Source organism: Hemibagrus wyckioides, linkage group LG11 (assembly GCF_019097595.1).
Source record: "Hemibagrus wyckioides isolate EC202008001 linkage group LG11, SWU_Hwy_1.0, whole genome shotgun sequence".
Taxonomy (NCBI): Eukaryota; Metazoa; Chordata; class Actinopteri; order Siluriformes; family Bagridae; genus Hemibagrus; species Hemibagrus wyckioides.
Genome location: NC_080720.1, coordinates 8,445,852 through 8,464,177, shown reverse-complemented (window position 1 = coordinate 8,464,177; position 18,326 = coordinate 8,445,852). Strand labels below are relative to the sequence as shown.

At 38.0% G+C, this 18,326-nt stretch overlaps 1 protein-coding gene across 4 annotated transcripts in view; it reads left to right on the top strand.

Moving 5' to 3' along the window:
• The window catches only part of kank4 (KN motif and ankyrin repeat domains 4), a 60,185-nt gene that overhangs the window by 38,126 nt on the left and 3,733 nt on the right, over positions 1-18,326 (top strand). For 3 of the 4 annotated variants that reach the window (XM_058403069.1, XM_058403070.1, XM_058403072.1), the window contains exons 4-10: positions 3,266-3,342; positions 3,479-5,851; positions 8,262-8,355; positions 12,559-12,819; positions 15,132-15,216; positions 16,598-16,817; positions 16,942-17,084. In XM_058403069.1, the coding sequence (XP_058259052.1) occupies positions 3,324-3,342; positions 3,479-5,851; positions 8,262-8,355; positions 12,559-12,819; positions 15,132-15,216; positions 16,598-16,817; positions 16,942-17,084 (3,195 nt within the window). In that variant the 5' untranslated portion in view covers positions 3,266-3,323. Of the gene's footprint in view, positions 1-1,258; positions 1,310-3,265; positions 3,343-3,478; positions 5,852-8,261; positions 8,356-12,558; positions 12,820-15,131; positions 15,217-16,597; positions 16,818-16,941; positions 17,085-18,326 lie in introns of those variants that run through there. The other variant, XM_058403073.1, reaches the window with a different exon arrangement.

Here is an 18,326-nt window from a genome sequence, read left to right as displayed (position 1 = left end):
ATTATGGCATGTAGCATGTAAAAACTTGATCAAACCCTGCCGATTAATATGTGAAGAAATCGCATTTAGCTTGCAAGGCATCTTTGTGCAGACTGACTGGCTTCACCACTGCGTTTCTTAATCTGGCTCCATAAACAACACGATCTTTGAGGAAAGATGGCGTAGGCAAGATGAGAGATAACGTAATAAATGAATAACATTTCCATGTTGGTCAGAAATCAGTCATAGCAACAATTATCATCTATTACTGCTATCAGTATGTAGCAATAGATTAAGGCAGCGGCAAAGATTAATAAATGGTACTCTAGTGAAAGGGTGATGTAAATGTACTGTAAAAACAAACAAACAAACAAACAAACTACAAAAAATTCTTGTGAATAGTATTCCTTGAGATTTATGGTTCTGTCTGTCTGAAAGGTTTCCGTTTGCAGCACTGTACAAATTTTCACTCAAAGATTTCTGCAGAGGGAAAAACACATTTTGAAGACTGAATTACTGAATTATAACCATGTGTGTGTGGTTTTTTTTAAGGTAAAATGACATGATTTAATAGACCTATTTTCTATTTGGCTATTTTACTACGCAGCATGGAAGATGGAAGTTGTTTTTGTTTGACATACTCTGGAAATCAAGCATGCGTGATTATTCAGAGCAGAGTCAGGGTCACAGGAAGGTAAACACTGACCACAGGCATTGGGGAGGTTCTGTTTTTTTGCTTCTGCATTGCTGAATGAATCTGTTTCTTCTCCATGATTTAACAGAATGGATGAGTGGTCAGTGGTGCAGCTGCTGAGCTCGTAGACCTGCAGGTGTAAGTGCACGTGTGTGTGTGTGTGTGTGTAAGGCGAGGCATTTCAAATTCTTCCCTCTCTCACTTCCTCTGTTCTTCTATTCATTAGTTGAATTCAGTTTCATCTGTACTGTATATACTCAATTACAAAACACAAATGTCTTTTGTCACTGAGTATATACAGTAGTTCATATGTGGGCCAGTGGGATACATGTTATCCACAGTATAATAAAGATACACAGGCTTCAGATGAGCTTCGGAGAGTAATTAGATTTCAGCTGATGAAGTAAAATTGCTTCCTCAATGTGACGTTGACAGAAGGTTGTGCACAGGCCTCCCTATTAAGGTGTTTCCTTTCCACGCATACATATATGTTCTCTCTCTCTCTCTCTCTCTCTCTCTCTCTCTCTCTCTCACTCTTTCTCTCTCTCTTAGTATCTAATTAAACAGCAACTGCTGGTGATTGACCGTGGGTGGAGGGCAGAGTCTAGGGTTCACGTTAGTCAGCAGTTATTACAAGTACGTTCCAACTTCGGCTAATTAGCTCTCAAGGACAGTGAGTGTATGTGTGTGATGTATGTGGCAGAGGTGATGTCCCTGATCACTTTTCCCTTTTTTTCCCTTTTTCCATCAGCAGATCTTTACTGTACATTTTTAACGCTTGTTGCAGTGTGTATGATTCTGTCGATTTAGCCATCAGTCACCTGCATAATCCCATTACTTCAGAGTTAATGTCATGATCATTATAAAATGTTTATTCTAATTAGCATTGCTTAAGGCAGTTGCTGTCATATACATTGTTTAAGAAACAAAACATAGGTTTACACTGAAGTAAATGTGGCATGTTAGCTGCTGTATTGTTTTGTACTGTACTGTGGTTTTGTTATTCCTGATCCTGAGAGGTTATTGGTTGCCGTCACATGATGACATTGCTAGTGCAGTTACAATGATAAATGACAAATATTAAATAACTAACTAACTAACTAACTAAATAAATAAATACATGCTGTCATTTCCTCCTAAAAAACATCTCCAAAGAACTACAAGAACTTCTTGTGGCATTTGTGGGTAAAGTAGGAAACTTTGAAAATTTATTAAAGATCACTTAATGTTTTTTTTCCATTAATAAGAAACATTTTTCCATAACAAGACATTGTATATATTGTCTTCGTTTTCGCATTCCTTCCTTCAAGTATTTCCACAGACATTGTCATCTTTCCAGTTTCTGTAAAAGACCTTCACTGCTACCACTTTGCGAAGACCTTGGTGCTGTTACTTGTAGGGAACTATTTTTCCTGTTGCTCTGTGATTTACAGCTGCTAGGCTAAATGCTCAGAATTCAATCAGCTTTTCCTTCAAGATGTTTGGTTGGAGTGCAAGAACATTATGTTGCCAGGTTGATTGATAGCCTGCTCACCAGCTGCAGAAATGGCATCCTGTAGTGTTTCTCTGGTACTCAGGGAGATTTCTGAGAGTGTTCAGGCTCTCAGTTGAATTGTAGCACAACAAAAATCCAACACAGCTTATATTTTATATTCCACTCTTAAAGAGTAGACTCTGGATTGCTGTCAATAACTGTTTGAGAGAAATCATATGAAAGTTGGAACTGATTAGATATGCAATAGGTTATGCATGCTAAAAGTTATGAATAGCTTATTAATAATGGTACGAATGGTAAAAATTCGATAGGGAGTTAACGATTGATATATATACCAATGGCTTCAGGTCAGAATGCACTTTTGTGAGTCACCACTGCTTTGTACCTTTGATTACAATCTCTTACCCCAAAATGATCAAATCTTCTGGTCAAATTTCAAGCCTCTGGCTCAGACTGCAAAGATCAAAATCAGTCCCATGTGCAGCATCGGCATGAATTCTATCTTTCACGAGCACAGATGGTAGTTATGTTTCACAAACCTGCCTTCAGGATTTGCACCGTTGTTAGTTTACAGCAGCCTTCACAAGAAATTATCTTCACATGTCGATGCTTCATAATTTGTTTCATTATACAAAATGATCGCATCTTCAGGGTTCTGATGGAACTTCCACCTAGCACTGGACACATTAATAGTTGCAGTGCTAATGTGTTTTATTACAATATGTTTCTGAGAAAAATCAGTTGCTTTGGAAATGCACAAGACTTAAGATTTCCTTCCAAGTTATATTTATTCTTAGTCTTCTTCCACAGTCTCGATCTTTTCATTCTTTTCTGATCTTGACCTTCCATGTCTTATTATGTTTATATATTACTATTTGGAAGGTTTCTGATCGTTGTTCTTGTGATTTGAAATCACAGTCTTTTATTCATAGTAGAGATTCATAGGGAAAAATCTGAAGGGAGTCACTAAATAACAAAATTCTTCCAAACTGTATACTTTTTCTTATTCTAGAATATGTTACACACAAATCTACTAAGGAAGTAAATGTCTCTGGAAGCCACATGTTTCATAAGGTGCTTTTTTCGTCTTTCCACAGTCTGCTAACATTTAGAACCGAAAGAGAGAGGGAGAGTCGATGACACTGAAACACACAAATGATGGACAAGAAAAGTGGTAAGAGTAACTGTTTTTTTTATAAGACACTATAAATGTAATTTCCTAATTAGAATTTATTCCTCAAAGCCTATGGGTTGACATTTATCCTGATTACAGTCAAAAACTCCTAAAGGTGTTTGGATTTGTGTTTCAGCAAATGGCTTTTCCGCCAAGGCTTCTGAGAGTGGAGGACAGAGGAAGCAGCTGCCATATTCTGTGGAGACACCCTACGGCTTTCACCTGGATCTGGACTTCTTAAAATATGTTGATGACATTGAGAAGGGTAACACCATCAAGAGAGTTCATATACAGAGAAAGAACAGGGGGCCAAAATATAGCACACTGCCACGCAATTTCAGCCTTCCTGGACATGGTGCAAGACCTGCAGCTAAAGACACATGGTCCAACACCTCCACCCTGGGGTCCAAGCCCAAGTCACGGGTAACCGAGGTCCAGCAACTTTTTGATTTCAGAGCCAGCAATGACAATGCTAGCAGCAGCAGTAGCAGCCAAAGCACCCCTGCTGCTCAATCAAATGTGCAAGGTAGCAGCTACCTCTCTTCCCCCAAAACTGTGGATCAGGTCCATATTCAGACTTCCCAGGACCAACAGGCTTCCCTGAGCCTTAATGTGAGGCCTCACTTATTTCGGGCATCTAGCATGCCTGTTAATGTGCCGCACAGGAAAGCATCTGACTCTACTGATGAGCAGAGCTCTAAATCACAGAATGGCTCGACTGAAAAACTATTTTGCCCTGCAGATGGTAGTGACAGAAGAGGGAGTATTCCTCAAGACAGGGCCAGCCTGCATCAACAGATAACGGCAGCACTGAAACGGGTGCGTGAACTAGAGGAGCAGGTCAGGACGATCCCTGAGCTAAAGTCTCAGATTTGTTCCCTAAGAGAAGAGAGGGAACAACTGCTTCAGAGAATTCAAAGCCAGTCTCAGGTCAAGAGTCTGTCCGAGAAAGAGCCATGTGAAAAACCCAAACAAGAATCTCAAGAAAGTACTAACCTTCCTTCAGAAACAAAGCAGCAAGAAGCTCCATCCCTTTCCCAGGATACTGTGAGTGACAGTCATGCTAAAATTCCAGAAATAGAGTCAAATGTAGATAAGCTAGCCAGGAACCTTGAAGGGCCACCAACTACCACAGATCTGGGAGAAAGACCAATTCAAAGTGTGGTCTCTGTTCCAGAGATACGCATTGAAAAAGCCGATAGTCCAACTGATTCAGAAGAATCAGAGAAAACATGGGAAGAACCTGAGCATGAGACTGAAGTATCAGAAACACTTTCAGAACAGGGATTAGAAGAACAAGAGGAAAAGACAGAAAATGAAGAGACTGACCTAACAGTAGGATCTTCCGTAACAGATGGAAAAGGAGATAGCTCTGAAGCCACAGTGTCCCAAGATGAAACTGAAAAAACAGAAAACGTTGATCAATCTGTTGTTGAAAAGGAACAAACTGCCTCCACATTAAATGAACAAGATGTTCTCGCTATCCAAGAACTCCAAGAAAAAGTGAAGACATTGGAGGAAAGATTAAGGCAGGTCAGCTGTGACCTAGAAACAACAAACTCCTTACTGAGGGTACAGATTGAGGAGAATAGACAAAAGGATGTAACAATTCAGGAGCTAAGTGAAAAAGTAAAAGAACCCATTGAAGTCAGTGTAGAGCAAGAGAGGCAGGTTCCACCAGAGCCACCAGAGCCATTTCCTCAACACATTAATACTTGTGATGCATCAGTCAATACTGACGGCAAGCACGTGTTAGAAAAAGCAGTCCTAACAGACATTGACAGTATCAAAGAACCAGACCAAATATGTTGTAGTACTCAAACAAATATAGTTGAGACTCGAGAAATTGAGGTCTTAGCACAGGTGACGACATCGGAAAAAGTTGTGGGTGTGGAAATTGTTACATGTGATCAGGCAGTTGAAACAGATGCCAATGAAATTAGCTTACAAGCCAAAGAAAGAAAAGAGCTTGAAACTGCAGATGAAGTACTCGCATACAGTGTAGAAATAGATGATGTAAATAAGGAGAAAATGAGTGAAAGCATGGTCAGTGAGAGTGATGTGGCTGAAGAGTATGTTATAGTAGAAAGGACTGAAGATGATTTGGTTGGGACAATACCCAAGGATGATGTAAATGTTGAGGAAAAAGAATTGGTAGAGAATGTGACTGAGGTAACCGAAACCATAATACCACATACAAGCACAGATGAACCATTGCAGCAAGACCAAAAGCAACCGCAAGGACAAGACATTCAGCCGCAACCTCAGAGACCTGCTGAAGCTTCAGCATCACCTGCAGCCATAGGCCAGGTTGTTACTCGGATCCAAGGTCTCCTCAATGAACAGTGGGCCAGTCTGGGAAGTGGGAGCCAGGAAACAAAAGGAGAGGGCTCTCAAAAACAGCCAGTCTCAAAGATAAGCTCCATCCAGAGTCACCTCCGAGGCTCACTTAGTGCCCTTTCAGCCTTCTATTCTCCTGTTCAAAAAGGAAGTGCAGCAAAGCAGTCAGGTATAGTCCCATTACATTAATCACTTCAAACATGCTACACACACTGGTGTTGAAAATAATAATGGCCAACACTCTTTTAACTGGTACTTCCTTTTATGAACATCTATACACTTGGTAGATGATTTTATCCAAAGTGACTTAAAATTAGAATGGGAAATATTGATATATAAATATAGCTGAGCTGGACATTACTCAAGCACCCAACACTGGTTCTCAGGTAACCCTGGGATTGTATGGAATAACCATGCGATCACTAGTGCAGGTACATCATCCACTAAACCCTAGTTCTCAGACCTAAACCACTCTGAATCTGGAATATAGGCTAAATATAACCATGAACATGTATTTTTAGAAAATGTAGATCTTATATTCCCAACTCTTGTCCTGGAATAACCCCCATCCTGCACTTATTAGTGTTTTCCAGCAGTTGCTTGTAACCATAGATTTCAAAGGGGCAGGACAACAACCATATACAATAACAAATCTATGGAGCTACACTACCAGTCAAAAGTTTGGACACACCTTCTAATTCCATGGTCTTTCCTGATGTTTATTTCTTTCTACATTGTAAAACAATGCTGAAGGAATGCTGAACAGTTGATATTGAGATATGTCTGCTACTGATGCTCTGTAAAGCCTTCATAACGCCTCTAATCTGAGGTGCTGTTAATTGGTGATTTCTGAGGCTGGTCACTCTAAATGAACTTCTCCTCTGCAGCAGAGGTCAGTTTTGGTCTTGCTTTACTGGGATGGTCTTCATGTGAGCCAGTTTCATCATGGTGCTTGATGGGTTTTGCAAATGCACTTGACAATACTGTTCTTGCAAGAACTATTCCAGAACACCTGACCTTCGTGTCTTAAAATAACAACCGACTGTTTTTTGTTGTCATTACATATGGATTACTTAAGTCCATGTGTGTTATTTCATAGTTTTGAAATCTCCAGTATTGTTCTAGAATGTAGAAAATAAATCCCTAAACAAAAAACATTGAATTAAAAGGTGTGTCCAAACTTTTGACTGGTAGTCTATCTCTCCGTCCAATCATCTGCCCCATTTAGGATGACTGGCAACAAACCAATGGAGCTTTGGCTTATATTCTTTAAACAGCAACATTTTTTTTTAATCATTGTTCACCCAAAAAAGGTTATTAGTATTTAAGTGGAATTTAAAGTGCACAGAGCTGTGTACGGGGAACTTCATTAAGATCAGTTGCTAATACAGTGCATATGGTACTGTTGTCCCAGCTTAGTTGAATCTGATATATATGAAAATGGAAAATGTGCAGGACAAGTGGTATTCCAGGAAACCTGTGCTTTAACCTAGCTTAACATATACTTGAGGCACAAATTTAGGAGCAGGAGATTTTCATGACTAAAAACATTCACTACATTTTTAGACTGTTAATTTTAGACTGCTTATTACAGAAACCCTTGTATTTGTCCTAAACTATTTTTAAAATCCTGATTTCTCCCCATTTGGTAATTTGCCAATTCCCACGCTTTAGCTAGCTTTCTCCAAATCATATGAGCTCTATCAACCAGGGAGGGTGAAGGTTAGTACATGCTTCCTCCAAGAAACATGAAGCCATCCAGTGCAACTTTTGGAGCTGCAGATCAAACCACCTCGTGGGCAGCTGAACACGTTCAAGAGAAAGCAAATTTTACCTTTATTAAAATTTAGTAACTAATACATTCTTCTATACATGTTTTTTTTGTAATAACCAAGGAATGATCTGTAGCAGGTGAACTTAGCCCTACACACCATGTCTTCAGAAAGATGTTAACATTTAAAAAACAAACAGCTATTTCTCAGAAAATGTACTGAGAAACATTATTTTTTGTTCTAGAGCCTTCTGTGAATACTAGATATTTCAGCATTGTTCTGGAGTGTATGATTTGTCCGAAGGCATCATAAATGTACTTCAGTTAAACATGCACATAATATAGCCATATGCTAGTATTTATGCATCCACAGTCAAGCTCACACATTTACAGTTATGTTCTCCAGAATAGTGAATAGAATATCGATCTAATGACATAATTGTTGTTTAAATGCACATGTATACCGTAATAGAAAATAGCAAAAAACAAAAACAAAAAGCTTATGGTTATGTAATGTTCTTATTAGGTTATATATAGCTATACGTGGGTTTATTTGTGAAAAGAAGGCTAATGCCTGTTTCCATTCAAAATGCACAAAGACAGCTACAGGGGAACTTGTTTTTAAAAAATATCATACTCATATTTCAAGGATTTATTATGTCTTTTGGGCCCGTGACAAGCACCCATCCTATACTCATAGATTAACCATACGTCTTAGTGCGGGGATATCATTAAAGGTAGAATATATTTAAGGACGAAGAACAGGTGTAAAGCTGGCAAATAAACTGACTATGCTTTCCCTTTCCAGGCCTCAAATCTATTATGAAGAAGAATGACTGTCCTGACAAGCAAGGGGGCCGAGGAGCCAAGAAAAATCTGAAATTTGTTGGTGTAAATGGAGGGTAAAGAAACTTTTTTTTGTTTTGCTTTGTTTTTTTTTTGCCATGCTTTGCATTTTAAAACAATTTCAATTTTCATCATCATTGCAATGGCATACAGTACAACCACTTTTACAAATAATTTAACAGGTTTATGAAACACATGGGTATTCATCATTTGGATAAAAGTAGTACAAAATAAAGTATAAACATTGAAAGTAGATAATTTTTTGGTATGACCCTTTATTGCATGCTTATGACTGCTTATCCAATGCCACTGCAAAGATAACACATTATCAGTTGACAGGCTGATGTGATATGTATTGTAATCTTAAGGCAAGAGCACAAATCTATTGAGTTGATTGGTCCAGACAGTTTTTTGTGCTGTTATCAGTACAGGTTATGTATCGCAAAAGCAAGTGGAATTGAATACAGTTGTGATGAAGAAAAAAAATATAATGAGTCAACGATAAGTTTCCATCTTGGTTACTTTCAGCCATGAGTGCTCCATTTTGATGCAATTGGCAATGATTTTTTAAATAGACTTTTAATGGACAGGTTTAAAAACATGGTCGGTTTAGACAAGTTGTTAGCAGTTTGTTAGTGGTAGGGGAGAATTTTCTGCTAAAAATGCAGCGTAGTGTCCCGCAAGGTCCTGTTTTAGCCCATGTATTGTTCTCGCTATATATTTATATATATATACTGTATAGACTCTAGGACATGTAATTTTCAAACATGTTGGCTATATTCAGCTATACAGCTGTTCCAGTCCAAGGCATACAATTGTAGATAATTAGAAATGTCTTTCTTCTAAATTCTGCAAGACAATGATGTTGAATACAAGACGTCTATTTGCAGTAGAGTTGCTGATTTGACACTTGAAGGTTATTTTGTGTTTGTAAATGTAATATTTAAGGATCTTGGGCTGGCCCTAGATGCTGATATATAATTGAACTTTAGGAATGGAGTTTTTACAGATTTTCTCCTTTCTAATTCATGGTTATTTCATGGTCTTTTACCTTGCATTTCTAGCATTTGGCAAACACCCTTATACAGCGTGGCTTACGTTCATCTCATTTTATACAACTCAGCAATTGAGGGTTGAAGATCCAATGCCTTAACCACTGAGCTAACATTTCCCTTATTAAATGTGCTTGGCATGATTTATAGTCATTTTCATAGATTTATATTTATTCATTCAGTCATTCAACTACAACCAGTTTGATCGGGGTCATGTGATTCATAGTTAAATGATTATTGATTGCTTTATGAACGAGCCTTATCGTAAATACTTTATTTCGCTCCTTTAATCTTGTAAGGGTAAAGCACGGACATTTTATAGGCAGTGTGTTGTGTCAAAATGACTTTTTAATTAACCTGGTAGTGGCAGAAATGTGAATAGAAATCAAATGCCTGATAATTAAAAGTATGTAGATGTACAAATCTGAAAAATGCTGTTAGATTCATGAAAAGTTCACTGGTTTGTTAGTGTAGTACAGTTATGAGCTTAAAGGTTAAGTAGTTCGTCTAGTTCACCCTGTGCTAATTTCGATAAATTCAATACCGATGTAGATTTTCTTTCCAGAGAGCAATTTTAATATGCTAAACAAGCCAAGCCATTTGTGAGAGTAATACAGATAATTAAAGATACATAACCTCATGTCCACTAATGCAGATGGAACTGTAGTGCATATTTAATCAGGCTTCATATGAATGAACAAGTCACTGCTCAAATTGCCTTGAAGGCTAATGCCATATTTTCATCTTCGTGTTAGTCATCAGGGATTGTGCCCTAAAACGTCAATGTCATTTTCATCAATCAAATTAAAATTGCCCTGTCTTAACTGTTCCCACTTTCCCTGTTTCATCCATCATCTCAAAGATCAGGTAGAACCAGAGGCTGTGGGTGTCGTAGCTCTCAGTGTTGTTTGATGATTTAGATGAAGAGCCGTGAGTGAAAAGTGGACAAACCTGAGCAATAGGAAAGAACTCTCTCTCTCTCTCTCTCTCTCTCTCTCTCTCAGCATTTGGTCAGCGCTGGTGGAGGCTGTATCTCAGCTGTGTTTGCTCAGGCCTGAGATAGATAATTACCCAGATAGAGCAGATCAGATAGTTGATCCTCCTGTACAGTGATCTTCTAATTGCAATCAATGCCTTACTCACTTATTTATAGTTTACTGTTCTACGACAAATTAGCGACGAAAACATCTTATATTGTCTCAGTAAAGTGAGGTGCTACCAGAACAGCTTTAATGAGTTCTGGCACAGATTCCACAGGTCTCTGGAACAGTAGAAGAGCTGAGTCATCTCAACCCAATTTAACACCACTGGACGATCCTGGAGCACTCTCCACCACCATCATCAAAACACCATCCGAGCAGAAACACGCTGTTCAATTGCTCCATTGCTGCAGTTCCAGAGACTTGTAGAATGGATGCCAAGGTGGCTTTTGGTGCTCATCTGCTTACTTGTTTAGCAGATGCTTTTATATTTGTTACAGCTTTAAGGCTGAATTCAGTCTACACAAAATTAATGATGTTCTGCTTACAACTGTTGTCATCAGTTGGCATTGGTATACAGTATGTTGTAGTGTATAAATTTACATTTGTATATGTGGTTTGGCCATCCATAAGTTTCAGAGTCAGTATTTCGAGTCAGTAATGCATTGTGGTATTACTTATTGCTGTAGTGTTTATCAGTTGCAGTGCAGATTTACAGCGCACTATGGGCAATTATATAGTGAGCTTTGCGGAGAATATAATAGACATTACTACAAAATGGTTGTCTCTTTTAGAACTCAACAGTAATATAAAATCTCAGTATATATATATATATATATATATATATATATATATATATATACATTGATCAGGCATAACATTATGACCACCTGACCAATATTGTGTTGGTCCCCCCTTTTGCTGCCAAAACAGCCCTGATCCATCGAGGCATGGATTCCACTAGATCCCAGAAGGTGAACCAGCATTAATTCTTCAGCAATCTGAGCAACAGTAGCTCGTCTGTTGGATCAGATCACACGGGCCAGCCTTCGGTCCCCACGTGCATCAATGAGCCTTGGCCATCCATGACCCTGTTTCTGGTTCACCACTGTTCCTTCCTTGGAACACTTTTGATAGATACTGACCAATGCAGACTGGGAACATCCCACAAGAGCTGCAGTTTTGGAGATGCTCTGATCCAGTGGTCTAGCCATCACAATTTGGTCCTTGTCAAACTCGCTCAAATCCTTACGCTTGTCCATTTTTCCTGCTTCTAACACATCAACTTTGAGGACAAAATGTTGACTTGCTGCCTGATATATCCCACCCACTAACAGGTGCCATGATGAGGGAGATCATCAGTCTTATTCACTTCACCTGTCAGTGCTCATAATGTTATGCCTGATCAGTGTATATCAAGGGGTCATCAAGGGAGAGTTAAGGGTTAACTTTCAGAATGGGTTAAACTTGAAATCCTCTCTGAAAAGGAAACAATCTTTTGTAGAGCATAAAAAACCTAAAATAAAACCTAGATTTAACGCCAGCATTTGTACTGAAACTAAATAAACATCCATTTATATGCATTAATTCCTAACAAACCTTCGGCCAGTCGTGGAAGATGTAAAAGTACTGCTATCCTGGTACAGAGGTGATAGATTTGTATCCTAAAGCCTGTAGAAGATCAGCTAGGATTATCTTAAGAGGAGCCTGGCAGGACTGTTGTTAGAGATGACAGCTAGTAATTTCAGAATTTAACCACGCAGCTATGATCCAGGCAAACAAAACAGCAACGAATGAGATTCAGATAACCACAGCTCAGTTAGTAAGAGGTTATACAGCTTCAAAACACAGTTTTCTTTTTTCTCTGAGCTGAAAACTGGCAGGAAGTTATGGATATTATTATTACACTAATAATCTACTCGGAAGTCAGATTCAGCAGGTAAAACCCCATTCATTTCGTTTGTACACTAATGGCAGCCTTCTTCTGTTTCCGTTCCTTTTCACCCATGAGTACTTTCATTTAAATACATACATGAACATGGGGATGTTTTCATCTTTAATTATCATTATAATGAACCAGACTGTCTGTAATGGTGTCTTTATTATCTATTATTTGTTTGTCATCCTGCTAGGTTTGTTGATTATTATAATCTTACCTTATAGAACTTATAACTCAGTTAACAGTAACAGAGTGACATCGATAACCGAGGCTGTCTGTGTTGTTCAGCTATGAGACAACCTCCAGTGAGGAATCCAGTGGGGAGGAGAATGAGGACGAGAGGGTGAAGGAGAAGGAGAAGGAGGAGGAGGTGGATAGCTCGGAGACGGAGGAACAGGGAGAGGAAAGTTGGGTGGCCCCGGAGGAGGAGAAGGAGGCTGCTACTGCTGGGGAGCAGGCTGAAGAAGCTGAGGCAGGGGGGTCCCAGGGTTCGGTGGAGCCTAAAGACCCCCAGGCCAGTGTTGATCCCCAGGAGGAGCAGCCCAGCAGGTGAGAAAGAGGGGCTAGGTGAAAAAAGAGAGAAGAGTCAAGTTAATCCAAGTCTTATAAACATCCATGCATACTATACATCTATATAATGTGACTCAACATTGTGTTTCTAGGATTATGCACAGAGCTGGATTATTTTCATACATCTTACAATAATAATAATAATAATAATAATAATAATAATAATAATAATAATAATAATAATAATAATAGTCACTTTCCTGGTGTCACATCCAGATGTCATCAGAAAAATCAATGCTCATTTCACTGATGACGATCAAAGATGATCATCAGATGAGATGATCTCATTATGTTATTATTTTTTTGTCCATTATTCTGTCCCATGAATTTTTTTTCATAGCTTTTTTCCCCTAAATATGTATAATCCACAGTGTGTAGAAAACATGCACAAACATGTATGAACAAAAATATTTAATGCACTAGCATTAATATAAGATAATATAACTTTATTAATCCTGAAGGAAATTCTTTTCGCCAGAGACTGCTTTAGATAACAAGAAACAATAAATATAAATGAAATTTAAACGAAAAAATTAAAAAAAAAAAAAAAAAAATCTATATATACAAATGTATTCCCAAGTACAAAATGTATTCATCAATATAAAATGAAATATAAAATATAGATAAAAAATAAATTAAATTAAATATTCTATATATATATAAAATATGAACAAAATGTATTTAAAATAATATACAGTTTTCGATATATTTTAATATTCATAGACTTTTTTTTTTACATTGATTTATATTCAAAACAAGAAATCTATACCATTGGTAACACTAGAAGAGATTGAATAAATTTTTTTTAAAAAAAGAAATATTTTAATTTTTAGTAAGAGTTTGTAATATTTGTGTTATTTGTTTAAGTTTATAGCAATATTTCTATCCAGTAGTCCTATTACTAGTCCTTATTTACGATAATAACAGCTCCTATCACCATCACACATGCACACATCCACAAATATAGCCATCACGCACGTTCTCTGTTCCATTTGGAGAAGGTGCTGAGATATTACAGTTATATTAAAAAGGATTTTAGTAATGATTTTAATCATGTTAATCACCTGAAACCCACCAAGGGTTTGGGTATGGATATTCATAGGTGTTTTTGAATGAGACTCCACAGTGTTTTTCTAGGATCATAATTTTGACTGTTTATAAATGTAAAGTTGTGACTTGAGGCATATTAACAGCATGTAGGCTTACTCCATCACCTAGCCATTGTCTTAGTAATCATCGGTCCAGAGACAGAAAGCAGACAAATGCTGAGTGACAGGTTTAATAAACTTAACCATGAGAACAAGCTCAATAAGCCAGGAAGCCACATATAGTTCTAGTGGAGAGGAGATGAGCATATGGACGTCTGGAAATGTGTTCTAAACATAAACCACAGCTCTAAAGAGGAAGACGTGCGCTAAATAGAGCATGTGCTAGACAGCATCATGAGAGGTGGATAACACTGTCCAGAGCACATCCTGTATTCTTGATTTGAGGCTTTCTGTATTTATTATCATTTTTAATGCACCTGTATCTATACCCTTAGAGAAAAATCACCCCCTCACCCTTTATATGTTAATAAGCACATAATGCAAATTTACACATGTGGTTATATTAGACGCATTATTTCTCAGACATTTTTTTTTTCATATTTATTACAGGTGATTTTTCCCATATAGATCATTTCACATACAGATCATATAGAGTTCTCTCACAGAATTTTAAATAATGTCCGTAATGTCAGATGTCAAGGGTATATTCTGCCTTTTTATTTTACATCTGCAGTTTCAGGGCATCATATGCACTCTTGTAAATTTTGCATGTTTATCACATGTGACCACATCGCATTCGCCTAATCACATGTGAAACCTGTGGGATCCTTCAGTAAGGGTATATTATAGGCTCAGCTTTTCATGAAGTTTGCTCTGAAGGTTGAGTGTCATATTTGGACTGTTGATGCATGGCAATATTTCACGCTGTTTTTAACTGAATACAGTACTGTGCAAAAGTCTTAGCACACTAATTTTTATACAGATTTTGTCTTAGACCTTGTCTTATTTCATATTTCATTTATTTTACAGTTTGCTGCTCTCATTTCTCCTCACCTAATCTCCAAATATCTTCACTTAAATCCACAATTCTAGCCTCACAATCCAGTCTGAAAAAGCATTTCTACTTTCTGTATTTATTCCATTAAAAGATTATTACCGGCTTTATTCATTAACCATCAGACACTTATGTACAACATGTTTTATTAATTGTCTGATTTTAATCACTTGAATGTGTTCCTGCAGTGAACTTGTAGATAAAAACTTCATGGCTGCTTGTCACTACCTAAAGGACCGAATGGCAGAGGTTGCTGCCCCAAACAAAGAGATGGTAAGAAATACAATAGTTTTGATTAAAGTTTCACTTTTATATAGAACGTAGGGTACATTATAGATATACTGATTTGTTTATGTCTAATTGAAAACATGTTAAATTATTAAAATAATGCCAATGCAAGTAGTTTAAAGGATAAGCTGAGCCCTCTCAAAGCTCGCTGTGACACTTAATGAGTGTTGATCATAATTTAATCCATGATAAGTGGTTCACAAGATAAGCAATGTCTCCAATTGTTATGAAAATGAAATCTCCAGTGTGACAAAAAAAAAAACGTTTTTGTGGATTGTAAAAAGATGATAATATTAACTGATGAATAATTCCATATTAACATAAGTAACCGTAGCCTCAACTGGCAATTTATAGTTTGAGTGATTTTACTGCCCAAAGCATAAATCTTAGTTTGACATGCTGTGGTCACATCAAAACATCAGACCATTGCACTGACCTTAATACTACTCCTTGTTTGAGACAATGCCACAGTACAGAAATGTGCTCAAGTCTAATATCAGGACTGTATCTAACTGAGACGCATCTCTGTTTGTACAAAACTCCCTCTCCAATGTGCATGAGTCTCAGTTAACTTCTGAATAACACTTGCGCTCTAGTTATATCTGATATTACGCTTTTTTTTACCAGAGTCTGTAAAAGAATTTCGGCTTGTTTTGGTTGTGTCCATGTTCAGCATTGAATTTATTTGTCTTGTCACATTTCACAGTGGTGGTTAATGAGCCTATGATGGGGGCAATATATTAATAGTAAAAGTTCCCAAAAAACCCTAAAAAAAGTTTCTTCAAAGCAAATAGTTATATCAAACCAATTTCTACATTTGGCAGACACCCTTATCCAGAGTGACTTACAATTGATCTCATTTTATACAACTGAGCAATTGAAGGTTAAGGGCCTTACTCAGGGGCCCAGCAGTGGCAGCTTGGTGGACCTGGGATACAAACTCACAATCTTCCAACAAGTAGTCTAACGTCTTAACCACTAAGGTACCACATCCCCTTTCTTTGCTCTGAGACACCCCAAGTGATTGTTCATAAGAAGAAGGTGTTAAAATGCTGTGTAAGGTTACCCAGCAGTCCTGACAAATCTTTCTATCAGACTTGCGATAATTCATTTGTTTATACTGATTGAAAATATCTGATACGTCAATTTCCATTCAGCCAGTAGAATGGAACGCCATCATACCGGTAAAAAGGGTTAAATCCTCACTATGCATGCTTAACTCAACTTTGAATACGGCCCTTTCACATTAAATTGTTGATGTCGGTGCAAAAACAAGACTTTGGTTTCAATAAAATGCCATGATACACTAAAACATCCCAAATAACAAAGGAATCACGCCAGCTTCTGTGGTGTGTCTCGATTTCAGAGGCAGGTTTTGATGGTGCTCTATCAGGAATGGTTCCGTGTATCCAGTCAGAAAGAGTCCCAGGCAGATACGGTCACTCTGTATCTAAGAGAAGTTGGGAATCACACCCCCACTCTCCTGCGCTATATAGTTAACCTGGCTGATGGCAACGGCAACATGGCCCTACACTACAGCGTCTCCCACTCCAACTTCCAAGTAGTCAAGCTCCTGTTAGATACAGGTGAGATGAAAGGTCAATTCACTGGCTCGTCTCTGTGGGTGAAATCTGATGCTTTATCTCCTTTTTTCTAACCTTATTCTATGTTGTATGACAGTGTTCTCGCATGTTGTATCATGTTCCTAAGGGCTTTGTGAGGTGGATCATCAGAATAAAGCCGGCTACACGGCGATCATGTTGGCAGCTTTGACTGCAGCAGAAGGACCCGAGGACATGGAGGTGGCCCAGCACCTACTGAGCCTGGGCAACATCAACGCTCGGGCAGGCCAGGTAGGTACATACTTGTATTATTTGTACCATGTAGGTACAAATAACCTGTTATCCAAGAATACACAGAATTTTTTTTTAAGTTAGACTCGTCCTTTAACTTCATTTTCTGCACACACACACACACACACACACACACATACACACACACACACGCTGCTCATGTTGTCATGCCCACAATCTATTTTGTGCCCAAGCTAACATAGATAGCATAACATAAATGCATGAAGTCATCAGCTTGGACTCTTTTAGCAAGAGTTTAATTTAGTACTCATATTAGCCTGGATATGAGATTTCTGAAAGAAAATACTGGAATATATTTGTTTAACAACGTTAAAGCTAACAAAGTGTTTCAGTATTCATATTGTTGGTAAAATGATCAACTATTTAAGTACACTGATTCATCTTAATGCTCTATTATTTTTTACTTGGACCTTGGATCTTTTGCACCATTTCTCTAAAACGTCTAAATTTGTACCTGTTGTAATCATTAAGACTGTCCTGTACTCATCCCAGGAGTTTTATTAAGTAATCTCATACTAATCATCCTTTTGACACACAATACTGCTTGACTTTACTCTCCTACACTTGTGAACTGTAATGATTTATAATCTCACTGTCCTGCGCCACCCAGAAGAGAAAGGGTTTCCTTTTGAGTCAGGATCCTCTCAAGGCTTCACCCCGTTATTCCTCATGATGTTTCAGGGAATTTTCTTTGCCACCGTCACCCCTTGCTTGCTTACTAGGGATCTAGATCTACACCTGGACTTCTGTAAAGCTGCTTTGTATCAATATCTGTCACTAAAAGTGCTGTACTTATTTTGGTTAGTCAGCCACTCGTTGTTCACAGAAACAGTTCATCTGTGTCAGTAGGACACAGTGTTACACCAAAACCTTCCTGCCCTCCAGAGTCTTTTTTCTATTTACAGTCCTTAGGTTTATCCTCATAGTAACCTTTTTTTTTTTAAAGCAAGTTCCTAAAAAGGGATGACACAATGCCGCAGTAGGTAGCATCGCCCTGGTCCCTGGTTCCCTGGTTCAATCCTGAGCTCAGGTTACTGTCTGCACTGTCTTATGCTCTTCCTGTGTCCTCTGGCTTCTTCAGTTTTCCTTCCTGACAGCATGCAGGTTGGTGGATTGGATACGCTAAATTACTCCTAGCTGAGAATATGTACTTGAATCCATTCTAGGATTTAGCCCATTGTTCTTGTGGTAAGCCTTGGAACTACTGTGTCCCTGACCAAG